At 59.0% G+C, this 25,238-nt stretch overlaps 8 protein-coding genes across 8 annotated transcripts; 5 read left to right on the top strand and 3 right to left on the bottom strand.

Moving 5' to 3' along the window:
- Positions 1–119: 119 nt before the first annotated feature.
- On the bottom strand, positions 120–1,786 carry CLB2 (G2/mitotic-specific cyclin; the record flags this gene model as incomplete). The annotated part of the gene is made up of 3 exons (XM_066776398.1): positions 120–208; positions 263–1,670; positions 1,778–1,786. The coding sequence occupies 3 exons, from the start codon at positions 1,784–1,786 to the stop codon at positions 120–122; spliced, it is 1,506 nt and encodes a 501-aa protein (XP_066634279.1).
- Positions 1,787–2,724: 938 nt separating this feature from the next.
- On the top strand, positions 2,725–3,913 carry RML2 (mitochondrial 54S ribosomal protein uL2m; the record flags this gene model as incomplete). The annotated part of the gene is made up of 2 exons (XM_066776397.1): positions 2,725–3,753; positions 3,812–3,913. 2 exons carry the CDS (start codon positions 2,725–2,727, stop codon positions 3,911–3,913), a joined length of 1,131 nt encoding a protein of 376 aa, XP_066634278.1.
- Positions 3,914–4,553: 640 nt separating this feature from the next.
- Positions 4,554–5,949, top strand: CKB2 (casein kinase 2 regulatory subunit; the record flags this gene model as incomplete). The annotated part of the gene is made up of 3 exons (XM_066776396.1): positions 4,554–4,610; positions 5,179–5,424; positions 5,482–5,949. The coding sequence occupies 3 exons, from the start codon at positions 4,554–4,556 to the stop codon at positions 5,947–5,949; spliced, it is 771 nt and encodes a 256-aa protein (XP_066634277.1).
- A 2,379-nt stretch (positions 5,950–8,328) lies between these two features.
- TMA20 (translation machinery-associated protein 20) lies at positions 8,329–9,342 on the top strand (the record flags this gene model as incomplete). Its single annotated transcript, XM_066776395.1, has 3 exons — positions 8,329–8,342; positions 8,404–8,544; positions 8,913–9,342. The coding sequence occupies 3 exons, from the start codon at positions 8,329–8,331 to the stop codon at positions 9,340–9,342; spliced, it is 585 nt and encodes a 194-aa protein (XP_066634276.1).
- A 1,322-nt stretch (positions 9,343–10,664) lies between these two features.
- On the bottom strand, positions 10,665–12,386 carry sgt2 (Small glutamine-rich tetratricopeptide repeat-containing protein 2; the record flags this gene model as incomplete). Its single annotated transcript, XM_066776394.1, has 2 exons — positions 10,665–11,783; positions 12,378–12,386. The coding sequence occupies 2 exons, from the start codon at positions 12,384–12,386 to the stop codon at positions 10,665–10,667; spliced, it is 1,128 nt and encodes a 375-aa protein (XP_066634275.1).
- A 27-nt stretch (positions 12,387–12,413) lies between these two features.
- Positions 12,414–18,829, bottom strand: SLS55_004941 (uncharacterized protein; the record flags this gene model as incomplete). The annotated part of the gene is made up of 6 exons (XM_066776393.1): positions 12,414–15,591; positions 15,697–16,018; positions 16,071–16,279; positions 17,115–18,306; positions 18,361–18,690; positions 18,760–18,829. The coding sequence occupies 6 exons, from the start codon at positions 18,827–18,829 to the stop codon at positions 12,414–12,416; spliced, it is 5,301 nt and encodes a 1,766-aa protein (XP_066634274.1).
- Positions 18,830–19,238: 409 nt separating this feature from the next.
- SLS55_004940 (uncharacterized protein) lies at positions 19,239–23,171 on the top strand (the record flags this gene model as incomplete). The annotated part of the gene is made up of 4 exons (XM_066776392.1): positions 19,239–19,520; positions 19,579–21,205; positions 21,261–21,380; positions 21,433–23,171. 4 exons carry the CDS (start codon positions 19,239–19,241, stop codon positions 23,169–23,171), a joined length of 3,768 nt encoding a protein of 1,255 aa, XP_066634273.1.
- A 558-nt stretch (positions 23,172–23,729) lies between these two features.
- Positions 23,730–25,036, top strand: SLS55_004939 (uncharacterized protein; the record flags this gene model as incomplete). The annotated part of the gene is made up of 2 exons (XM_066776391.1): positions 23,730–23,766; positions 23,994–25,036. The coding sequence occupies 2 exons, from the start codon at positions 23,730–23,732 to the stop codon at positions 25,034–25,036; spliced, it is 1,080 nt and encodes a 359-aa protein (XP_066634272.1).
- Between the last annotated feature and the right edge of the window lie 202 nt (positions 25,037–25,238).

Genomic DNA, 25,238 nt, shown 5'->3' with positions numbered 1-25,238 from the left:
GAGAATAAACAAGGCAGACCCTTCCCGATCCGTTACGCCGCTGATGAATAGAAGTAGCCACAATGCATCACCCGCACCACCGGCTTGTTGTGCGTTCGTCCAAGGTCATGAGAGCCCCACTACGAGGACTTGGTAGGCTTGGCCTCCTTTGACGTGCTGGTCGGTTCCACGCAGTACTTTTTGGCCCACTGGCGAAGGACAATCGAGGCTGCGAGACATGTTAGCATTGGCGTGTGTTGGTAGAAGGCGTGCATCATCTTACCCTTGAGGAACTTCTTGCTGGCGTACTTCTTGAAGAAGGCCTCGTGGACGACGGGTGCCTTGAGGTAGTCGATCATGAGGTCAAGGACAGGCTTGATCTCCTCCTCAGTGTAGCCGGCATAGTGGGCGAGAACAGCATCCCACTCACCGCGGTCGAGTACAAGACGAGACAGGTACATGGCGGCGGCAGAGATCTGACTGGGAGGGTACTCGATGAAGCGGTGGTCGAGGCAGCTGATTTCCAGCAGGTACTTGCCAAGCGTACGAGTCTGGATGTCGTAGTTGTCGGCCTTGGATATCCTACGGAGGAAGTTCATCGGGTTGGGGTAGCTCAGGTCGTAATCCAGGGCGGCGAGGACAAAACGCTCGGCGCTCAGGATCTCCTCCTCGGTGAAGCCATCGTCAGCGACGTGACGGAAGTTCTGGACGTGAGGCGACAGGACCTCCTCGTACTTGGACGCGATGAACATGGCAGTGACACCGACGAGCTGAAGACGGTCGAGCTGAACAACCTTGCGAGAGAGGAAACGGTCGATGATGTTGACGGCCAGGAAGAGAGTTTCCGGGAGAAGGCGGAAGCGAGTGTGCACTTCCAGCAGCCAGTCGACCAGGATGCCACGCATCTTCCACTCAAGCTCGGACTGGTTGTCCATGTAGTCGGGGTTCGCCATGGTGGAGATCTCCAATTCCTTCAGGTAGTCGAAGATTTCGCAAACGTACTCAGACACCATCAACGGGTCATTGGCATCCTCCTCGTCCAGGTCAGGAATCTCGGGAACCTCGTCGTACTTCTCGTCGTAAATTTCCTTCACTTCGGGGGCGGCCTTGGCAGGAGCGGGCTCAGGCTTCGCGGGGGCCTCGACGACGGGCTCAGCGACCTTGACCTCCGTCTTTGACTTCAGCGTCTGCTTCGTGGGAGCAACATTCTCGCTGGCGGGGGCTTCTTCCTCCTCCTTGATGGTCTCCTTGGTCGTGGTCGTGACGCGCTTCTTGGTCGCGCCACCAACCGCACCAGAACCACTAGCAGGGCGCTTGATCGGGGCCTTCTCCTTGGGACCGAGAACCGAACGCGTCGTCGTCTTGGAAGCCTTCGTGACGCCGGTGGGAGCAGCAGCCTGCGCAACGGCACCACGCTTGGCGGTCAACGGCTTCTTGGCCTCTTTGCTATCCTTCCCGCCCTTCGCATCGGCCACCTCGCCCTTCGCATTCGTGACATCACCCAGCGCGTTCCTCTTACGGGTAGCCGTAGTACCGGTCGTGGTCTTCTTAGTCGGGGCCTTCTTGGGGGGGTCCGCAGCAGAGGGCTCGTGCGACGAAGTCAACGCGGCAGCCTTGGCGCGCGTCAGACGTGTCGTTCCCGCGTTTTCATCGTTCTCGTTCGTGACATTGCGACGAGTGGTTGGTCGTGCCTTCAACAGATGATTAGAGGCGACGTGATTGACGTGTTGATGTGTGGTGTTGGAGCTTATGACGGACTAGTCATGGTGTTTGTTTACATGGGCTGAGAGGGACTTACAGGAGGCATTGTGGTGAATTAAAGCAAGGTTAGTGCAATTGGGAATCTCTAGATATCGTAGCTATTGCAATGCTAAGACCGTGGGCTCGAACGGACGTGGGTGTTGTGGATAGGGTCTGTTGACGGGGACAGTCAGCATTTCCGGATTCGGCAAGAAAGTCAACACGATCATCGGAAGCACGACGCACATCTATCGTTACGACGGTAGCTGTATCGGCGAAGATAGGAGGTGGTCCAGCGGGTGTTGTGTGAAATGCGGGGAGCATGCAGTACCTGGAAACGCTGGGCAGGTAATGGGGTGGATTGCAGCGGGAGGGCGACGGTCACGCGGCGGGCCAGGCAATGTCGATGAAGAAGCGCGACCGACGTGCAGCGAAGGACGGACGTCGCGGGAGGGCGACCGGGAGACAGCTGGGCGTGGTTGCGTTGCGTGGGGCCGGCTAGCGGAGGGGTGGATTTGAGGAAGTCGCTGTGGTGGAAAGCGAGTTTGTTATGCTGTCGGCTTACTTAGCGCGACTCGATGGCCTTGGCGCTGGCGCGGTACGTGCGGGCAGGACGTCAGATCGCGCCCGGGCAACCGTAGTGCGGCGGCCGGCAGAGGCCACAAGCGAAGCGGCACGCGACGGGAACCACGGCGCGCATGCACGATGCAGCCCAGGCGCGTCGAGACTCAAATGCCCGCACGCTTGCAGACACGCGCCGTGCGCTGCGGATTGCTGCTACGACGGTACTGGCGATTTGCGGCGGCCGGCAGCGTTCTTGGGACGGGCTGCAGAACGCCGTAGTGCTCGATGCGGCCTAGCGCCAAAGCAACAGCGCGCGGATTTCTCGACATCTCACCCAGCCCAGCAGCTGCTCACCATCCAGCGCCAGCCACCACCGATCCCACCCTCCTCGCACTCCTCCAATGGGCCGGTAGACGATCGTCAAAACGCCTCCGACCACCAATGCTGCACCCTCGGGCTGCCCTGCGGCCGGCAGGCCTTACTGCCACCCTCGCGGCCTCGATCCGAACCTACGCCGTCGCGTCGGCCACCGCTCGCACCTCTGAGAACCCCGTCAAGCCGCGGGTGACCACCCCCGATGTGCAGGCCCAATTCCAGCAGAGCAGTGCCCCGAGGCGGAAAACTAGCGCCCTCCAGATGAAGACGTATACGCCGAGAACACCAGGCTTGCGGCACCTGCGACGTCCCGTCAACGACCATCTCTGGAAGGGTCGGCCACAGGGGGAGCTTACGTTTCCGAAGAAAGGCCAGGCGAAGGGAGGTAGGAACGTCACTGGTCGTGTCACGGTCAGGCATCGCGGAGGCGGTCACAAACGGAGGATACGCGTTGTCGACTTCAAGCGTAGAGAGCCCGGCAAGCAGACGGTCCAGCGTATCGAATACGACCCCAACCGCAGCGCGCACATTGCGCTGCTGAAGCACCAGGAGACTGGGGCCCTGAGCTACATCATCGCATCGGAGGGCATGATGGCTGGCGACGTGATCGAGAGCTTCTTGTCCGGCATTCCTAGCTCTCTGCTCAAGACCATGGGTGGCACCGTTGATCCCGGTATGCTTGCAGCAAAGACGGCCTTCCGCGGCAACTGTTTGCCTCTCCACATGGTGCCGCTTGGTACCCAGGTCTTCTGCGTGGGATCGACGAAGAACAAGAGGGCGGTGTTCTGCCGCAGCGCCGGCACCTATGCGACGGTCATCTCCAAGGGCGAGGTGGGCAAGAAGATCCGTGACGTTGTAATTCGTCTCCAGAGTGGCGAGCTCAGGAGGTGCGACAAGGATGCTTGCGCGACTATCGGGGTGGCCAGCAACAGCCACCATCATTTCAGGCAACTCGGAAAGGCTGGTAGATCAAGGTGGCTGGGCAGAAGGCCTTCGGTGAGAGGTTTGGCCATGAACGCGGCTGATCACCCCCACGGTGGTGGTAGAGGTAAATCCAAGGGTAACGTCCACCCTGTCAGCCCTTGGGGCGTACCGGTAAGTTCCAGTTTTCCGTCAGCCATGTACGACAAGGGTTTGCTAACTACTTCACCAGGCCAAAAGTGGATACAAGACGCGCAAGGCGAGGAACCCGAACAAGTGGCTCGTGCAGGACCGCGTCAGGAACCAGGGCAAGAGGCGGTCGAAGAACAAATAGACGGGCGGAGGCAGTTGGTTCAATATTTCTCGTTGTACGATTTCTGGCTGTATACTGTTAAGAACCAGATGAATAGAGAGTTCCGCTGGAACCTCAACTCCACACCTGACGATTGCCATGGCGGAGAGCGGAGCAGCTGCGTTTGGCTACCCTATGTGGATCAAGATCCAATATGTCTCGTTAGTGACTAACCTTCCGGAAAGGTTTAATAGGGCTATGATGGTTCTTTCCGATTTAGTTGAAAGAAGAAGGCAAATGGCTTGACGCCCGCGATTACTATCTGAAAGCCTATTCCGACTTGGAGCAGCTGCAATTATTATTATGGCGAGAAGCTGGAAGCGGGGTAGCGTTGGCGTGGGCGGCGAGCATTGTCGCGGGCGCACAGACGCATTGGATGAGGCTCCGCCCGGCAGCATGCCAAGGCCGGCCGGCAACACCTGGGCTGCGGGATCGACATCCCACTTCGACTTGTCACTGCCATATCAAAGTGCCTGCACCGGCCCTCGGTCTCGCGCATAGTGCCTTCCACTACCTGAAAAATCCCCGACTCTCCCAGCAACCTCTGCGCGCTTTAGCCTGACGCGTTCTCGGCTCCTTCTGCCCCACCAGCCTCTCCACCGCCCGCGACCCGGCAGCCGCCATGGACGACTTCAACAGCGAGACCGACAGTGACTACACCAGCTACTGGCGCGATTGGGTAGGTGCATTTTCCTTGCTGTATTTGTCCTCTGCGCCCTCCCCCAGCGCCCTCAAACGTCTCCCACAACACCTGCGCTCTACCGCCCGACCTGCGAGCTCCCACCAGGCCCCAACCGCCAGCCATGTCGACCTCCGACAACCTTCACAAGCGCACAACCCGGTCGCGACGAGGCTCTAGCCACAGTGGTAGCGTAAAAACCGTACCCGTCCAACGCAGTCTCAGACGCAAGCCGACGTGGGACACAAGCACAAGGACGGGCCACCAGCGCAGCAATCGGTTTGAGCGCGAACCTTTTAGGTCCTCCCTAGGACGAGACCTACCAGCTGCACATTCCTCGGACGAGCATTCTTCCGCCATTCCTGAATACGACATCATTTTCTCGGCGACCAAAGGAGGCGTAATACCTGGACACCTTGGAAAATCCCGCTTTGACACCTTGTACCCCGGCTATAATTCCATGTTCCCCGAAGGGGGTTCCTATCTTCGACATCGGCGGGCCTCGGATACGGCTCGTGGCAATTCAAAAAGATGTTGAAGAGCTATCTGCTAATCCAGCTTCGTATAGTTCATCTCCTCACGTGGCAACGAGTACTTCTGCGAAATCGATGAAGAATACCTCACGGACCGGTTCAACCTGACAGGCTTGAATACCGAAGTTCAGTACTACCAATATGCCCTCGATCTGGTTACGGATGTCTTCGACCTCGACTGCGACGATGAGATGAGGGAGGCAATCGAGAAGTCTGCGAGGCACCTCTACGGTTTGGTGCACGCCCGGTACATTGTCACCACACGAGGCCTGGCCAAGATGGTGAGTTCCGCATAGCCTCGATCGCTCCGAAGGGCTTCTCTGCTGACCGGAAAACAGCTCGAGAAGTTCAAGAAGGCCGATTTCGGAAAGTGCCCGCGCGTGATGTGTGACGCCCAGCCGCTGCTGCCCATGGGACAATCCGACATCCCCAACACGTCGCCGGTCAAGCTGTACTGCGCCCGCTGCGAGGACCTGTACAACCCCAAGTCGTCCCGCCACGCCTCCATCGACGGCGCCTACTTTGGCACTTCGTTCCACAACATTCTCTTCCAAGTCTACCCCGCCATGCTGCCGCCCAAGTTCCAGCGCCGCTACGAGCCCCGCGTGTTCGGCTTCAGGGTGCATGCCGCCGCGGCTCTGCAGCGATGGCAGGACGACCGCAGGGACGACATGAAGCTGCGGCTGAGGAAGAGCGGTGTCGAGGTCGGATTCGAGGACGAAGATGACGAGGGTGACTTGGACGACATGGACGAGGAGGCCGAGGGCTACGAGGCAACCCTGGTGGCAAGAGAGCAGCAGCTGTAAACCAACATTTTCTTTCCTTTTTCCTTTTTCCCCTTTTCCACTCCTCACACACAGACTCTCACAAACGAACTTTCGGGGTGCGGGCGTTCCGGGATTCGTAGGCATTTTGTCGGCGTCGGCGGGGCGGACGGACTCTCTCTCTCTCTCACACACACAGCAACAAACACGGTTCAAGTGGTTTCGACGGAGCCACGAAGAGGGACGGGACGGACGCCGGTGAAAGTGCAGGATACGTTTGTGAAATGCAATGATACCGAGATAGCGAATGGGAATAGACACGATTCTAGAGACCCCCCCTCCCTTCCCACATGCATGCATCAAAAGCACGGGCTGGTGTGGAAGGATGGAACGAAACGTCCATGTCACATGAGTCCGCGTCCCTAGCGTGGGCCGGGCGTGCTTTCGGCTTACGTCATGGGGTCCGTGGTCGTGGTCGGTCGGTCGGACCCTCGCACACACGACGGTCTCCGCAGACGAGTAGGTAGTACGACAAATACCAAAGGAAATAATCATCTCGAAATGCTGAGTTGTTAACATCCGCAAGCAGGGGGGACACATGGGGCAACGATGGCCCGGATCGGGTCGACCTAGGTACACTTCCGTCTCGCAGTGAAAGGAATGCGATGGAGCAGATAAGGACGGGAGGACGACCAGAAGGAGGAGGAGAGGGAATGCGTCCAGAAGGGACCGAGGGAAGAGCCGTCGACGTATGACGTGGCGGGTTGTCAGTATGGATTGTAAGAAGTGTGCGGATTGGGTGGAACCCGAGGGGAGGCCGAGTATGGCGAGTTGGAACAATGTGGAAAAGGCGAGGGAGAGACGCACAAACTGGTGGCAGACGTTCTCTTCGAGCCAGGGGCGGCGCCGACGAGGCAGCAAACAAGTCTGTTCGTGGCGGACCTTTGGAGAGATGGGGTGTCGAAAGATTTGGGAGCCCCGTTCCACCATGTGGCCTTGGAGCAGGTTGAGGAATGGGGGTGGAGAGGGTTTCAGAAGGTGGAGGAGGGGAGTATAGGAATCTCCCCCGAATCAAGAGAATGAGAGGTTGACTTGTGTATTGTCTGGCTCTGGGCTGAGGAAGGGGGCTCGTAATCCGGAGATCTTATAATGGGTATGGCGAAGGATTTACTTTCGGTAAACAGTTCGGAGAAGTAGAGTCCAAATGCTCTACGTTGTTGACCAAGACATTGCTAATATTCTGAAAGTCGTGATACCAACTCTGATCCCATGCGTGATGGATGATCAGCTTGTCCGGTACCATGTATGCCCAGGCTCAGCTATTCCAACATAATTGCAGTATCTTCAATTACAGAGGCATCGCTAGAGTGTTGATATGTGTAGCGCTACGACATACATTTACCGAGAGAAAGTTCTTGACGTTGCCTATTGACTGATAAGAACCGTGTCTCTGGATCCTCAGCTTTCGAGGCGTTGTGGATGATGCTACTGAACTTCCTCTCTTCGCGCCGGCCACGGAGAATTTTGTGATGAAAACTTTTGAGTGGCGGGACGGTTGGATGATGCACGCTGCGGAATACGTGATGGACGTTCAAACGGTGCGCTGATCTCGGAAGCGTAGCATTTATCCGGACGGGAAACGCATATCCACGGCGAAGGCTGGGCCTGGCCCGCTCGTACCACCAACGTTTCAACTGCCTAGTCGGGCTGCCGTGTGGCATGGCATTATGCAAGACTGACGTACTAGCACTGGGGTCCGGCCGGAGCATGTGGTCGAGATTCTGCACTGTAGCAACGCAAGAAGAGTCCGAGCGCAAGAGAGCAGAAAGAAGGGCGCTAACCCATCTAGATGGAGAGCTCAGTTGCTCGGGCGCAAGGGATCCCGTTGCTACAACGCTAGCCTTTCACGGTACCCTATTTCGTAGCCTCGCAACCGGAAGAATGGTGATCATGACAGTCCGGCAGGGATTCCAGAGCGCAGCCCATGGCCCAGCCATGCGGCCGTGGAGAAGAACGGGAAAATGGGCAGAAAATCGTCGGCGGAATGAGCGCACACGGCAGCGGCGGCTGCAGGGAAGGAGCACGAGAGGCCCAGACGAAGCGCCAGGCCAGGCGGGCCGTTGATTGGCGCGGGCTCAGCCACGGCGGGCGCGTGGGATGATGCAGCGGCGTGATAGCTGCAGCGAGGGCGAGCTGCCGTGGCTGCTTCGGGGCTAGCCCGCGCGCAGTCTGGCCGGAAGAACGTCGTCATTGACGGGCCACCCAATGGCCGTTGGGGGCCAGCGCAGCCCCGCGCTAAAACGTCAGCCCAACTACGTGGGGCCTACCTTCCATCACCGATCTTCGCTCGCAGCCCTCAGCCCCTCCTTCTCCAAACAACCCTCTCCCTCACCACACTGCAACACCCTCCCCGACGCCAAAATGTTCAAGAAAGAGTGCGCTGCGTCCGATTGCACCTCCGCCCCTCGCTCAATGCTGACCCAGAGCTTTGTGCAGCCTGTCCGTCGGCTCCAAGACCAAGGTCAAGTCGTCCGTCCAGCGCGGCATCCGCTCCAAGGTGGCTGAGCAGTACCCGCTGCTCGAGCCGTACCTCGACACCATAATACCCAAGAAGGAGCAACTGGACCTGGTCAAGCTGTACGTTCTCTGTTTGTCTGCCCTTGTTTGCCCGCCTTCGACCCGCCACGGGTGCTTGCCGCAGCTCAAGCTGCAGCCTGACTCACACCACCGCCTCGCCCGTCGCTGGGCTGCAACCCAGCCTGGCACTGGAACCTCGGAGTGACGACACCAAGAGCTCCTAGACACACAAAAACGATCCACAACTTGGTTTCCCGGCCTTGCAACCAGAGGCTCAGTCTTCTGTGTTCGCCAGGCTGGAGCTAACCGGGATCGAGTCGTTGAGGATTTCAAACTTGATCTAATCAGACCGTCCGAGCCTCAGCCTCGTCTATTCGCACCACATCGCACCACCTGTGGCATGAGCTGACGTTTGATACACCTGGCAGGCCTGACCGCGTCTCGCTCTACTCCCTCAACAATGTTCCCCTCTTCTACCAGCACATGGACGATCCCCTGATCCCGCACCTTTCCCTCGTCCACAAGTACCCTGCGTGCTTCAAGCGCGTCCGCATCGACCGCGGCGCCATCCGCTTCGTCCTCTCGGGCGCCTCGCTCATGGCGCCTGGTCTCACTAGCCCCGGTGGCCGTCTCCCAAACGCCCAGGCCCCAAACGACTCGGAAGACATAATACGATACGGGAGCGAAGACGTACCGGCGGGGGAAGTGGTGGTGGTGGAAGCGGAGGGAAAGGACAATGCCTGCCTTGTGGGCCCTTTAAAAGTGGGAACCTCGGAAATCAAGGCGAAGAAGAAAGGAGTTGCGATCGATCAGGGCCATTATTTAGGGGATGGCCTGTGGAAGATGAGCCTGGCCTAACATCGCCTTCGTCGCCCACCTCATCTTCCGCCTCGTCTTCCAACTCGGACGACTCCTTCGAGTCCATGAGTGAGGCCAGCTGGGGCGGCTGCAGCAGCGACAGCTTCGGCCACGACTGCCTGATCTGCGACGGCAATTGCGAGGTCGGCGACCCATGGGCGATGGACACGGCTTGGTAAACCGGGATGTTTCGGTTTTTTTTCTTTCAGCAAAAAGGGCTTGACTCGGACAGAATTTTTAGCTCGCGGGAGTGGTGAACCCGCGACATTGACGCCCTTGCACACGGTGTGAGGTGCGTAGAGAGCAATACCCACAGCGATGATGATGATTTCAACAATTCTCCTGCTTCTTCCCCCCCTTCACACACGAACAAAAAAAGTAGATAGACTTTACACCACCAAAAACCAGTTGCGTCGACGACCCTTTCCTATCCCGACGTAGATGGAACTCTATTCATTAGCAGACAAACAACCCTTTGCTTCCAAAAAATTTGCATGTGAAGAGATCTCGAACCTCAGCAGCGTTGTTGTTGAAAGACGATGACGCAAAAGCCTCGATTAGTTCCCCGTGTGACTGTCACATGTCTCTTTTTTTCACCCATGTAAGCAGTCCCTCAAATCATACCCAGTAGGTAGTAGTTACCGTGTGGCCAAACATATCATCAGCACTAGGTAGCTTCCCTTTTTTTTTTTTTTTTTTGCTATCGTCCGCACACACGTCATAACTAGGTACCGTTGCTGCCGCTGCCGCTGTTGCTACTGACTTGCACCCGAAGGAAATAAAAATAAGAATGACAAACAAACCTCCCCCTTCCCTTCCCTTCACTTCACCAAGAAACCAGCTTCAACCGCGTGGTATCATCATCGTCATCATCATCATCGTCTTTCATTCAAAAAAGAGGAAAAAGAATAAGAAGAAGCGAACAGCCAAACCCAGCTAGATAGGAGTGAGTAGGGAGGGAGGGAGGGACCTTTTATATTTTCCCCTTTTCCCATTGGCTTTTGGCGTGGGTGGTGAGAAGTTTTCCGTCTGTCCGTCCGTCCGTCCGTCCGTCAAGAGGTAAAAAGAATACTGAAAGGGTGGATCCAAGGCTCTCTCTTTCTCTCTTTTCACACCGTCGTCAATCGTTCTACTTACTACTACTCACTACTACTACTGGCCGCCTGCACCACCGCGGCCGGCACCTGCACCGCCGGCACCGCCTGGAGCGCCGCCGCCGCCGCCGCCCATGAGGTTCCTTGCCCTGTTGTTTCTTGGTGTCAGCGGGTTGAACTACTCTCTTTTTTGTTCGGAAGGGAGGGAGAGACGGGATTGTTATCGACTCACATCTCCATGATGCTCGGGTCCTGCATCATCTGGCTGAAGTCGGGCATGCCACCGCCGCCGCCGCCGCCACCAGCACCACCCTGAGCACCAGCGCCTGCACCTGCACCGCCGGCTCCGGCACCAGCACCGCCGCCGCCGCCGAACTGCTCGGCCATCTCGCGCAGGCGGGGGTTGCTGAGCATGTTCTGCATCATCTGGGGGTTGCTCATGACGTTCTGGGCCATCTGGCGGAGCATGGGGTTATTCATGAGGGCGCCGAAGTCGGGCATGCCGCCGCCACCACCCTGACCGCCGCCGCCGCCGCCGCCTCCCAGCATGCTAGCCAGAGACGAGAGGTCGGGCATACCGCCGCCACCGGCACCCGCACCCGGCGGGCTCGGCGACCGCGCCGCCGGCGAGCCGCCTTCCTCGTCGACGCGCCGCTTGGCCGTCTCGTAGCCGCGCTTCATGGCGTCGCTGCCGCCGTTGCCCTCGGCGCGGATGCCCTGCTCGTAGGCCTCCATGCTGCCCTTGGCGTCGCCGAGGGCGTAGCGGGCGAGGCCGAGGCGCGACCACGCCTTGGTGTAGGCCGGGTCCGCCGCCGTCGCCATTTCGGCGTCCTGGCGGGCGTCGTTGTGGCGGCCGGCGCCCGAGTACGCGGCCGCGCGGTTGCTCAGGTAGATGGGGTTGAGCGGCACCAGGTCGAGCGCCTGCGTGTACAGCGCGATGGCCGAGTCGTAGTCCTTTTTCTGCATGGCCGCGTTGCCGAGGCCTTTGAGGCGCTCGGCTTCGGTTTTGTTGTCCGACGTTGATGATGATGATGTCGTCGTCGGCGTGCTGGGTCGCGCTTCCTTGGCCGACGACGCGCCTTCGGTCGACGGCGTCGTGCGCCCCTTGAGCTTCTCGTAGACGGAGTAGATGGACGCCAGGTTCTGGCCGCCCAGCGCCTCGGCCGTCGCGGCCGTGTCGGTCGGGTCGACGTGGAAGGACTCGGCGATGCAGTTGGTCGCGATCTCGATGGATTCGCTGTCTTCGGCCGACAGCGTGCCGTCGCGCGTCGATGTGTTCAGGAAGTCGATGATGGCGAGCGCGAGGCGCTTCTTCGATTCCGTCGAAACGGGTGCTGCGGCGGAGGCCTGTTGTTGCATGGTTAGTGTGTGGATTTCGAGCGAGTCTGGGGCGGATGGGAAGGACTGCTTTGGGGAGGATGAAACGAAAGGGGTTTGAGGTGGAATTGGAGCTATGAGCGCTGGGGTAGCGTGCGGGTTGTGCCCGTCGCGACGTGGGAGACACGATGGTGGGGTTGGTGCGGATAGATGCGCGGGGCTGGTATGTGCGTTCTGCTCACCATCTTGGAGGGTTGTGTCTCGTTCAGAGAAGCGCAGTGGGGTGGGAAGTAGAGTGCGTCCCTCGAGGCAAGACTGTGTAGGCAGGAACGAGTCAAGGTGGGTCGCAGGCGTCAGAAGTCGAAGGGTGGTCGTGGCCTGGGTGCGGTGGAAAGCTGTAGATGAACGTGGACGTGCCTGTGTCTGGGATCTCCCGCGCGCATGTGGCAGCCGAGCCGGGAGCCGCCCTGACTCGACAAGCAGCCTCAACTCTTGGCATCGCTATCACCACCACATCGCAGTCGAGACATGACGCATGAAAGCATAGTCGAATTTCTACCCGTCCAGAGGTATATCTCATCTTGATCATCTAAAATCCATACATCATCCCGTTCCACCCCCCACCCCCAGCATCATGGTCATCATCATCATCACCACCATCTACAAATCCTCCAGCTCCTCCCTCTCCCTCGTCGCCCCGTTCGCCGCCCTCTTCAGCCCCTCGACGGCGCTCATCCGCCTTCTCTCGCTGAACCCCAGCCCGCGAATCGCTCGCCTCATGCTCTCCAGCCTCGCCTTCTCCACCACCACCATCCGGCTTGCCAGCTCCCTGCACGCCTTCCGCCCCTGCCTAACGCGTGCGTCCTGCCAGTCCGCCAGCTCCGCCGCGACCGTCTGCTGCGTGTACTTGAGCTCCTTGCCCAAGCTCTCGAGCTCCACGACGCTGCGATCGACGCGCTCGGCCGCCTCGCGCTGCATGCGGTGTCTCGTGTCGTCCAGCAGCCCCAAGGGCCAGCGACCGCTGCGCTGCAACGACAGCGTGTGGCGGTCGATCTGCTTCTGCGTCTGGGCCATGGCGCCGACGATGGTTCCCGGGCGCGAAAGCGCGGCGAGGATGGCCTGGATGGTCGAGCTGATGGCGTGCATGTTGTAGTAGAAGCCGGTGAGCGGCGAAGACTCCATCTGCGCGAGCGTCTTGACGTAGCGGTCGAAGGCCGTCTTGTGCGCGTCGGGCAGGTATGCGAGCGACGACAGCGCCGTCGAGCAGATTGAGGTTGCGTCAATGAGGTCGCTCGATGCGGCGCGGACCTTGTTGGTGCGGCGCAAGACGGACTTGGCCGAGTGGTGCATGCCCCGGACGGATTCGCGCGCATGCTGGACGAACAGTTCGACTTCCCGGACATCTAGGAGGGGTGTGTATTCCTCCTTGACCTGCTCGATGCGATTCTCTGCCTTGCGTTTGCTTCGCTCGGCTAGCATCTCTTGGTCGATGTCGGGCACGAGGAAGAACTCCCATACCATCTCGTGGGTCGAAAAGGTCGGGTGGTGGAGTAGGATCTTGAGGAAGCTGTCGAGCCGTAGTTGGATGTCCCTGAGGATGGCTCGCGACGGTTTGGAAGGAATGAGGAAAGGCGTTGCAAACCCGGTGACCGCTGGTATCCAGGACGCCGGGTTTTCCTGAGAAAGCCATTTGGCAAGGTTCTCGAAGTCTGCCAGCGACCGGCGACACGTTGTGACCGTTATTGAATTGCTGCCATTCGGCGCACCGGACTTCAGTACCATTCTGATGGTGCCGTCCTCGACGAAGTAGGACCGCACGACCGTAGTGGTGCGGCCATCTACACCGGAAGGACTTGACAGGAGCACCAGGTCGTCGATCCGATTGCGGACTTCGTCGTCCTTGGCCAGCTCAACCGCCGTCAAGCCCCGGTTGTCCTTCACATTGAGATCCACTCTGGGATCGCCGAACAGGACTCGGACCAGATCTGTGCGCCCATATTTGCTTGCAACCATCAAGGGCGTGAACTGCTTGTCGTTTGCAGCGTTGGCATCTGCATCGCAGTGGTACAGCAGCTTCATTGCCAGATGTGGGTCATTGATGATGTGAAGCAGAGTGTTTCCCCTGTTGTCAATGTGGTCGTCCAGGTGAAGCGGCTGCCCGTCGTGCTGTGCTCGCGCCGCCGCTGTCACCGCAGCCTCTACCATCGAACGGTATTCCTGGTGATCGTAAGACCTGCAAAGTGCGAACAGCGGTGTCTGCCCGTTCTTGTCCTTGAGCTTCCACGGCACGAGATGTCCGATTCTGTGGATCAGCAACGGCTGATCAAAGAGATAGTGCGCCGCGCATCTACCCTGAGAATCCTGCTGGGCAATGTACTCGGCCAGAGCGTACTCGCTGTGCACATGCTGCGCGAAATACTCCAAGAGTATGTTCACCACTCCCGTATTTGTTTGCTGGATTGCGGCGCTCAGTAGCGTCGTGCCATCGTTGTTGCAGTCAGAAAGGACCTCCTCGAGGGGGTAGAATTCTTCAAGACTTAGGAGATACTTGAGCGACTTCTCTTGCCCTTTCTCAATAGCCATCATTAGCACGGATTGGCCAGTTCGGTCTTGTGTGTGGGCGACCTTTTCGATCGAAGTGTCCCCTTCAAGACCGCTGCCCGTGGAGATGACAGTATCACTTCGCGACGCGAACGAGATCGCAGAAGAGCTTGAACTGCTCCGCGGCTGCATGGATACGCGTTTCTTGATTTTCGGCCTCTGTTCCGGCGGAGGTGTTTGAGCTCTTTGGAAAGGAAAGACGTGCGCTAGCGACCCGGATGAAGTTCCATTCGACGTCTGATCAGCAGGCTGAACCGCACCGCCTCCGCTACCCATCCAATCATCAACGTTGCGTCCATGCAGAGATCTGTTCTGCAGCTCGGACCACGCCGAGTCAACGTGCGGGACCATGTCATCCACGGCGTTCTCGGGCTCCTCGTCCATGGTGCCATCCTCGGCAGATTTTGTGCCAGGTTCCAGGAGGTTTCGGATGGCTGCAACATCACCGTTCTTCGTGGCTTGCCATAGCTGCTTGTTTCTTTTGCTCGCTTTGCGTAGCCCATTCGAATCTCTGGCAAGATAGGTCAGGACGGCTTCAAACGTGCTCAAAGCGTAGCCCATCTCTCCGCTCTCGACGTCATCGATGAAAATGAAATGCCGCATGTACGACAGCCGCGCCTGAAGGTGTCGGACCGAGGAGCGAATGACGACCACCAAAAGCAGAGAGACCAGGGTGTCCGCGTTGATGGTCAGCATGGCATCCTGTTTCTCGGACTGGGAATCAGAAGACGCGCCTGCTCGCGAGGAAGGTTCCTTCGCGGGCTCGGGCATGGTGACAAGCTTCTGTGTAGCCAGCAAAATGTCCAGCATCTCCTGGGGACTCCCGGCAGAGCCCATCTTCTTGAATATCTCGACTCCTTTCGCCAAGCGAGCTGCCAGCTCCAGCTTGCCTTGCTGTCCGTTCTCTATGGGTATGCCAACTTGCGAGATATCCAAATCCTGCATTTGACGCACGCGCGACTCCAGTTCAAGGTCGTCGAACCGTCGCACCGTGCATATCCTTGGGAATAGGATCGTCTCATGGGCTTGCTCGCAGACGTACCGCTCGATCATGCGTTCCACAATAGGACCGGTCAAATCAGTCGTTGCGCCCAGATTCGACAGCTGCTGCTTATCCACCATCTGGAAGAGGTCGATGGCGGCAGTGACAGCGGTTTCCAGGGAGCGGCGCATCATGTCTTCTTCGTCGTATATTTCCAATGTAGAGGGCATTTTCATACTTCCATTGGACAAGCTGCTATGCAATGAAAGTGGCAAGCTCACCCCTGAAGAAATCGAGCTGCGACGACTGGAAAGACTGGCCGGTTTTGAGGATGGGACGGGCGGGAGAGGTTTTTCAAACTCTTTGCCGAACTCCTTGAACAGGCGCTCCAGACCTGGCTGCATTTGCCTTGCAATCATGGGGAACATATTCAAGAGCTCGGCAAAGGATTTCACCTCCCTCTTCCGCGGCATGGATGAAGTATTCGAGCTCGTTCCATTCGCAGGCTCCGCTGGCAGCGGCTTCGAAGACGCGTCGGGCAGGGCGGGTATTATGGGTATGGATTCGTACTGCCCGATGAGCGGCCTGGAGATGTAGTATACCAGCCAGGGCTGAGCGTCGAAGCTGTCCGGGTAATAGATAATGTCATGCAGAAGCTGTGCCTGGTTGAGAGATTTGAAGCCTGCCCATGTCAGCGCGCGTCGCACAGCCCAGGGACCTTGTGGGAAACGCACCCTTATTACTGTACACGAAGGTATCTTTGATTATCACCGTACGCCCGTTTGCGGTGGTGTACTGCTTTGCCTTCCCCCTGCTCTCGCGGAATGACGTATCCTTGCCATTGGCACCGGGCGGGATGCCACCTGGCACGCGCAGGACATGGCTCGCAAGGAACTCCTCGGAGCCGGACAGGTCGGCGTACAAGGCATGGCTCTCGCGGTCTCTGGCGTTTAGGAGGACGTCTGTGGTGGGGACAAGGAGGACCTGCGGCGGCAACAGTCAGCATCTCGCGGTCGCGTGGGGGCTTAGGGTGCGTACGTGGTGTTGCGCGGGGGAGCACTGCCCCGGGAGAGTGCTGCGGAAGAAGGCGCGCAGAAATGGGTTTAGAGGTTGCATTCAATCGACATTGAGCGCTTGCTGGGGAGAGGTCAACGAGCAAGGCGCATAAGCCCTTGCGTGCGAGGAACCGGTCCAACCAGGCCGGGAGACCTGATAGCGCGCGTTGACGGTTCGGAGACTGTGCAACCCAGGATGGAGGAACGGCGGGAGTCGTGGCGGATGCGAAGGGCCTTAAGCGCAATCGGGGTCGGCGGTCGGCGGTGGGCAGAAGTGCGGGCGCGCGTGACGGCTGTGCGGGTGACGGGCTGTTGAGTCGGGCGGCAGTTGCGGAGCGAGAGCGCGCAGGCGGCAGGATGGTTTAGGAGTAGCAGAGAGGCCGCTGGCTTGTGACGGAGAAGCTTGCCAGTGCCCGGCGCGCAGCTTGGAGCTTGGTCTCGGTGCAGGCAAGCCCCTAGCGCCGTCTCGGCCCGTGCGGGCGCGGTCTCCGCCGCATCATGGCCACGTTTAAATCGCTATGCTCAATCCAACAAATGCATTGACGGCTGGATCCTCGCTAGGTCGGGTATGCCCAAAGAAAGCCGCGCGCCAGGGGAAGACAAAAATGCAGCACGCCTCCCGCCTGTAAATGCGCTGGTGGCCCCGCTCCAGTAACACCGGTGCGCCCAGTAAATCAGAGAGCATCCAATAATAACTCCTCCGCTCCCGAAGCATTCCTCTACTTTTCCTCTCGCCGCCTTGCTCTCGTCTTCTTGCCCTGCACCACCCCTTCCTCTTCCTCTTCCTCTTTGCCTTTCACCAGGTCTTCCGTCAGACCCCATTCCTCCTTGTCCACCCAGTCCTCTCCGTCGCTCATCTCGCCGACATGGCCTTCCGCCTTGGTCCACTTCAGCACCATCTTGCGCTTGCGGTCCGCTTCCATCAGCCCCATGTAAAGCGCACGTGTCTGTCTGACAACTTCCTCCTGCTTTTGGATATACATGAGCAGCCAAGTGCGCGTGTCTTCCGCCTCGTTTGGCGGAAGGCCCATGTCGCGGTCCAAGAGATTTTCGACCGGAAACTGGAACAAAGGGTGGATAGGCGGCTCTGCAGGAGAGTGGGGAGACAGTGTGTGCGGCGATCCCGGCGCGGAAGACTGTTGCGAGTTCGCACGGCGTTGCGCGCGCGTCGTCATGCGGTGTGACGTTTGCTGGCTGTTGCTGTCTTCACCATCGTCCGAGCCATCCTCCGCTGTTCCATTGGTAATATCAACCTGCATCCTGTCTCCGGCGTTCTCTGCAGATGCGCCCTGGTCTTCTTGTTTGAGGGCATCAGCGTTCGCCATTTGTCGGTCACCATCCGCACCATTCTGCCGGGTGCCATTTTGGTGGAGAACCTCTGTACTTTGGTCCGCGTTCGTGCCATTTGACCGAGCATTTTGCTGGGCCTCCGTTTGCTGGCTTGATTCACCGCGCGCGGGACCGGTATCCTGCCGCTCGATGCCATTCTCCATAGGGACGTCATTATCCCCGGATGGTGCTTGGGGCCCTGTCTGCTGAGCGCCTGCAGGCTGAGGGGTCGCCTGCATATTGGTGTCTTCCGACCCTTTTGCTGGGTCCTCCCAGCTCGCGCCTTGCCGCTCAGCGTTGTCCGCATCCATAGACCCCACAAACGCCGAAGTAGCTGCAGCAGCAGGGACATGCTCATTCAGAAGATCTCGGTCATAGTCCGTCTCCATCAAACCAACAGGAAGCCATGTGTCGTCACCGAGAAGCTTCTGCATGATAGCTTTTGCTCGCCAAAGGCTCTTCTCCTCCCTCTGCAGAACTTCGCGTGAATTGTTCGCCAGTTCCGTGATATGGTTTGAGTAGTACGGTATGGACATGGAAGGATGCGTCGCCAGGTCGGCGGCGGATGTCAGAGGCGCAAGAAGCTCTGGAACCTAGTCAGCCCTGAGCTGTCTTGTCAGCCCACAATGCGGATACGCACCCTCTAGCCTGATATCTCCATACGGATTGTCCTCGGCCAGCGAGCCGTCGATAGACTCGTCATCGTCAATGTCCTCGATCTCGTCGCCATCTTCGTCAATCAGAGGGGGATTGCGAGCTATGATGTGCCGTTGGTAGCCGGCGTGGTCGATCTTGGGCTGGAGACTTGTTAGAAGTAGCTCAATGAGCCGGCGGAGCTCGGGCATGGAGCGCACCTTCTTGTAGATGAAGCGGCCGTTGTCCAGAATAGAATGCGATCGTGGAGCCTTGCGCTTGAGCTTGTGCTGGACAGAGCGAGCGATTTCGGCGGCCGAGTCGTCCTCGTCAGAAGCTGCATTCCGGGGCGAGCGTCAGGACGGCAGGGTCTCTTAGAATTTGGAGATTCGCGGGAGGGGCTGACCATCATATCGCGCGACGGCTCTCTTCATGCCAACGATGGCCTCGGCGAAGACGAACTGCTGGCCAGCCATGGCTGCGTCGGTGCGCGGGAGCGGCGCGCAGCGGTCGGCGGGCAAATTCAGCGAAGCGCGAGGGGCCGGGCAACCAGAACTGGAGCAGAGCGGGCCAAAGACGCGCTTGAGCGAGCGGTCGGCGAGGAGTGCCGGCGGAGGCGCGTTGTGGGGTGTGGAAGCGGAGGGCAGAACTGAGGATCGGAGTTTGGCGCGGCCGGAGGAGCGCCTGCAGCTGGTCTGTCTGGCGTCACTCGTCCAACAAGCTGCCCGTTATCCGTCCACCCACTGCATCCCAGCGCCGCGATTCGTCTTTGCGGGGGAGCCGCGCTCCTGCCCAGCATCGCCCACGCCGAGTGTTGCTGAGCTCCACTGCTGCTCTTTGTCGCGAACCCGTGCGCTCTATGGCTGGCGGCCGCCGATCTTCAACATGGACGTTTATCCTCCGCAATACGTCGAGCACAACCTCCCCTTCGTCGTCCTCTCTGGCCTGGGCGACGCCCCGTCCGATGACTCCGGATACGAGCCCCACCCGCTGCTGAAGGACCGTGGGATCGAGATTGACTCGGCCGTGCCGGTGGTGACGGGCGAACGCGTCGACCAGCTGCGCCAGGAATTCCTCAGCGCAGACGCAAGAGAGGCGCCGTGGAATGGCTTGCGGACAAGAACACGGGGCGACCATGTCGGGTTCAGGCTGAAGGCTGTCGGGAGGGTAGGTCAGGGACACCAGTGTCCTCCGTCCCCCGCAATGCAGGCTTACAGAAACACAGGGCTATGTACTGCCTCCCCGCAAAGCGCAAGTTCCCCAGATCTCCCCCGATGAGACTCCCCCTGGCACTCCGGTTCTTGGTAGCGGCCACCGATGGGTCTTGCATTCGCCCATCTCCCCGCTCTCTCCTGGCTCGCCCACATTCCCCGACGGCGTCATGTCGCCTCTCTGGATTGCCAAGCACCAGAACCATATACCCTCCGTCTTCATCTCGTTCTTCGACTTCACCTCGGAGCCGGGCAGAGATACCTTGAACGACAACCAGCTCAAGGCGGAGATCAACCGCATAAAAGCCATCTTCCATTCTTCTGGCTACAAGACACATTACGCTGTCGTTCTCATGAGTGATCGCTCCATTTTCGAGGCGCCAGACATCGAGGAACGGCTTGCAAACATCCGGCGGACTACCGGGCTCGATCCCAAGAATGCTCTCTTCTTCCTCCCCGCCAATCCATCGCGTGCGGAATTGGCCGCTTTCGTGCAATCCGTCTTGACCACATTGCAGCCTCTCTGTGTAGAATATTACCGCGACCTGTCCAAGCATGCGCGGCGGAAAAAGAATCGCAACAGCGTCCCAGCACCAACAGCAGCACCAACCCGGGGCGCTTCGCACCCTCTCTCCAGCCCAGGATGGAGTGTGAGATACGACTTCAAGCTCGGCGTGTTTGCCGAATTCCGACAGGAGATGGATGCGGCATGCAGGCATTACAGTTTTGCCATCGATGCTCTTCTGGATGGTGATGGAGTGTTTGAAACGACGGCCAGTTGGTCACCCCGCTGGGATGACACCCGTCTGCTTGCCGATGGAATCGCAATCCGCATAGTGAGATGCTTGATGTGGAACAATGGTCCCACGTCTGCAGTGCAGTCATGGCAGAATTACAAGGACAGGATGCATGACCTCCTCGACCGGCGCGGCAAAGGAACTGCCAATTATGGCTGGCAGGCCTGGGAATCGAGATGGGCCAGGATTATGGCGGAGATCATTCAGCGAGTGGACCCGCCGATCTTCGCCATCGTTGGGTCACCTGAGTTTCCCGATGCCCTGCCGGAGAAGAAAGCCATCTACTCGCCTCCAGAGAAAGCATTTCCTGTTGGCGAAAGGCTGGCGCCCTGGCACCTGGTTCACCATCCTGGGTATTGGTTTAGGGTTGCTGCCGAGCGAGCCATCGCTCGACGAAAACTGGCCGAGGAACTTCCAGAGGAAGATCGCCTGCCTCCCGGAATGTCTCCTGCCACAAAGGTCGCGAATAGGTTTGCTACGTATGACATCTACCTGGTGCCCGAGCCTCACGTTGAATTTCCCATCCCTGACAAGGGTGGTGAGGGGTTCGATCATACTGCTGAGATTGTGGATCTTTTCAATAAGGCAGTTGGGGAGTTTCACTCTCGAAGCCAACAGCGTTTTGTGGACAAGCTCCAGTTAGACATGGGTAAGGAGCTGATCCATGCGGAGAGGTACAGTGACGCCTTGAGCGCCCTAAAGCCACTGTGGGAAGGCATGAGCTGGCGGAATGAAAGATGGTGGACGCTTGTCTCGGATGTCGCTTGGGCATTGAACGAATGCGCGAAAAGATGTTCGGACGAAGAATCGTTTCTGATGACCGAGTTAGAGCTGCACAGTCGGCGTAAGTGGCCCATTAGGCTATTATGCCATGATCAATTTACTCACATGGCATTTAGTGTTACGTCCAAAGCAGGGCAAGACCTATGATCTCATGAACTGTCTAGACTCGTTTCCTCGAGCTGAAGGAACGGAGAAACTCCACGTCACCTTGAGAGCTCGGGATTTCATGTCATGCCGTAAGTATTCGTCTTTATGCCCGCCAATTGCATTAGGTCTAACACTTTGTAGTTTCCATCACGGCTGAATTTGCCGTGGTCGAGGGCCATGTCGCAGAACCGATCCTGACCCAAATTGCCGTGAGATCCTACGCCCATAGAGGTTCCAAGCCTATAGTCTTGGACAACCTCACTGTAACTTTCAGGGGCTCTCTGGGCTCGATTAAGCTACAGCACCAGCCAAATGAGAGCGGGCCATCACCTTTCACAGACCTTACTGTGACAGAGGACGAGGCACATAAAGCCGGAAATATACCAAGCTTCAAGGGCAGTGCTGATCTAAGTTTCTCCGCTGGAGAGGTCAGAGTGTTCACTTTCCCAATCACCTTCAGGGAGGCTGGAGAAGTCTTTGTCGAAAGTGCTGCGTTCGAAATAGACACCGACAGATTCCACCTCACCTGCACTGCGGAATCGCCGCAGGACAATACGGAACCACTTTGGTGGTACAGGGGAAAGAGGGGCTTGAAGACGAAAAGACTGGGCAGGATCATGGACGATCCAGCCATCAAGGTTCTGCCAAAACCACCAAAAATGGAAGTACGGCTCCCGAACTTGCAGAAGCGGTACTACGCCACCGAGACGGTCATTCTGGAGCTGGAAATCGAGAATGGCGAGGACGAAGAAGCGGAAGCGACTCTTGATTTCGTCTTGATGGACCAGCAAAAAAATCCTTTTGAGTTCAGCTGGCTCACTTCAGACGATGATGCTGCAAGCGACGAGCAACGACCCGATCCATCTGGCCACCGTATGGGGAAAATGGAGCCGGGAGCGAAACGCACACAGGGTGTTCGCTTCGCAGCACCCGTCGACTCAGGCGAGGTGTTGTTCGAGGCCAAGGTCGTCTACCATGTCATCAGCGATCCGGACGTGCCCATCTCGAAGACAATCGTCGGAGAGCTGGCCGTCATCGATCCTTTCGAGGCTACCTATGACTTCACACCTCAAGTCCACCCGGACCCCTGGCCCAGTTTTTTCCACATCGACGACACACAAATACCAGAAGCATCGGCAGACGCGGCTACAGCAAAGGCATTCGGGCTTACGGCAAGATATCTGATGAACGTCAGGGTCGGCTCCTACGCAGAAGAAGATCTCGTGATCCAGGATGCGGACCTCACTGTCCACGAGGTCGCAGGCGGCGCCATCGCGAGGGTGACCAAAAAGGCCGGCGACGAGCCCGAGGCTGAGATTGCGCCGCAAGCAGTGCAGCTACGCACCTTCTGCGTCGACGTGCAGAAGACGGCGCTCGAGGACCGGCGGTCGTCGGCGCTGGCGACCAGCATCAGCGTGACGTGGCGGCGCAAGACGGCCATGTCGCAGCACGCGGACGCGGCGGGCAGCGTGCGCAGCGTCATCGCCAACCCGCGCCTCATCGCGGCCAACAGCGAGCCGCGCGTGCTGGCGTCGGCGCGGGCGTCGGCGCAGGTGCCGACGCTCATCCACCTCGACTACACGCTCGAGAACCCGACGATGCACTTCCTGACGTTCGACGTGAGCATGGAGGCCAGCGAGGAGTTTGCCTTTGCCGGCCCCAAGCTCACGGCGCTGCACGTGCTGCCGCACAGCAGGCAGACGGTGCGGTACAACGTGCTGCCCCTGGTCAAGGGCGCGTGGATCTACCCGCAGCTGCGCGTGCAGGACCGCTACTTCAACAAGGTGCTCAAGCCCGCCCCGACCGAGGGCATGCGCCAGGACAAACGGGGCATTGCGGTCTGGGCCGATGTCGTCGACGAGGAGGGCGGTGAGAAGTGATTGAGTCGGGATGTTTGAAACGTGTGTATGACTGCTAGACGAGGTTCCGCATGAGAGGATTAGGGTAGAGAGACAAATGCGTATCGGCTTGGGTGCACATGTTCACGTCAGCTGAACGGAGGATGTGTTGAGGCATGCGGGTCATCCCGGAGATGCTGCAGTCACTGATGACTGTGAGTCTAAGCGGTGCACTACTGATGCGTGCGCAGGCTGTCCCGACGTGCGTCGTCTGTAAAAGTAAAGCTAGCTCGTGAGGTGCAGCTCGGGCCCTGCTCGTGCTCGGCGCCCCAAGCTCCCGCCTCCGCGGGCGATCGCGGATGCCGCAAAATGACGCAGACGAAATGCGAAGTTCCCGCCAACACCTCTTCTCCATTATCACCGGTCTTTTTCTTCCATTATCCCCCGCCCAACCCCCGCGCTTGCCCGCCATGTCTTCGTGAATGCGGCATCTCCCATCTTTTATCTCCAATTCGCCCCGATCCTCGAATACCCAAACCCAAACCCCCAATTGGGTGAGAACTTTCTTTGCTTGTAGGGCTGCTTGATGCAACCACGGCAATGTCAGATGGCGGCAAATCGCGCTCGTCGTCTTCCTGTAAGTCGCACTCTCCTCCTTCGTGTCAACAAAGAGTCCCCAAAAAAAGCAATTCAAACACCCCAATTCCCCTCCCTCCCTCCCTCCCTCCCTCCCTCCCTCCCACTCCGCTTCCCCCCCCCCACCTTTTTTCTCTTCGTCCCCAACCCCAACCTTCTTCCGCCTTCGTCGGATCGAGGAGAGAGGACCCATCACAAGCCCCGCCGCTAACCACACCACGAACAAAGTCCACTTCCTCGCGGGCCTCTCGTCGGGCGTCCTCTCGGCGGTGCTGCTGCAGCCGGCGGACCTGCTGAAGACGCGGGTGCAGCAGTCGCGCAGCACGACGCTCTCAACCACCCTCAGCAACATCCTGCGCGGGCCGGACCCGGTGCGCTCGCTGTGGCGCGGGACGGTGCCGTCGGCGCTGCGCACGGGGTTCGGCAGCGCGCTGTACTTCACCACGCTCAACGCGCTGCGCACCAGCGTCGCGAGGTCCGAGGGAGCACTACTGAACCACCACCGCAACCCCAACCCAACAACAACAACACAACATGTCGGAGGAGGAGGAGGAGGAGGAGGAGCAGGAGGAGGGGCAGGGAATTCGAGCAGCAGCAGCAGCCTGGTCAAGCTCTCCCGCCTCGGCAACCTGGTGACGGGCGCCGTCGCGCGCGCGTCGGCCGGCCTCGTCATGATGCCCGTCACCGTCATCAAGGTGCGGTTCGAGAGCAGCTACTACGCGTACCCGTCGCTGTGGGCGGCCGTCGCCGACATCCGCCGCGCCCACGGCGCCCGCGGCTTCTTCGCCGGCTTCGGCGCCACCGCCGTCCGCGACGCCCCCTACGCCGGTCTGTACGTCCTGTTCTACGAGGAGAGCAAGAAGGCGCTGGGTAGGCTCGCCGGGGTGGCGACGACGACCGCGGCGAATAATGGCGGTGGTGGTGGTGGTGGTGGTGGTGGTGGTGGAGATGTGACCATGGGTGGTGGGGAGGCGGCGGCCGTCAACTTCGCGTCCGGCGTCGTCGCGGCCGGCGCGGGGACGGCGCTGACGAATCCGTTCGACGCCATCAAGACGCGCTTGCAGCTGCTGCCGGATCGCTACGCGAACATGGCGCATGCGGCGCGGCTGATGCTGCGGGAGGAGGGGGTGGGGAGTCTGTTTGACGGCTTGGGGCTGCGGATGGCGCGGAAGGCGCTCAGCTCGGCGCTGGCGTGGACGCTGTACGAGGAGTTGATCAGGCGGGCGGAGAGGAGGTTCGTCGCGAGCGAGGAGGCCGTCATGAAAGGGTGATTATTACATGCGTTGCCCCCCCGTCACGCGTGATGTTGAACCGGGGGGGAACGAACGGACGGATGGGGAGAAAAGGACATACGGAGACTTCGGGCAAGGGAACTGGCGTTTTGTTTTGGGAAGGGAAAGGCTGTATAAACCCGACACTGGGCGGGTAAGGGTTCTGTGGATGGTTTATGCTGTGCTGGATCACCGCTTGCTT

This window comes from Diplodia seriata, assembly GCF_021436955.1.
Source record: "Diplodia seriata strain FDS-637 chromosome Unknown scaffold_4, whole genome shotgun sequence".
NCBI classification, from domain to species: Eukaryota; Fungi; Ascomycota; class Dothideomycetes; order Botryosphaeriales; family Botryosphaeriaceae; genus Diplodia; species Diplodia seriata.
The sequence above is the reverse complement of the archived record's forward strand: the minus strand, read 5'-3'. Positions and strand labels throughout refer to the sequence as shown.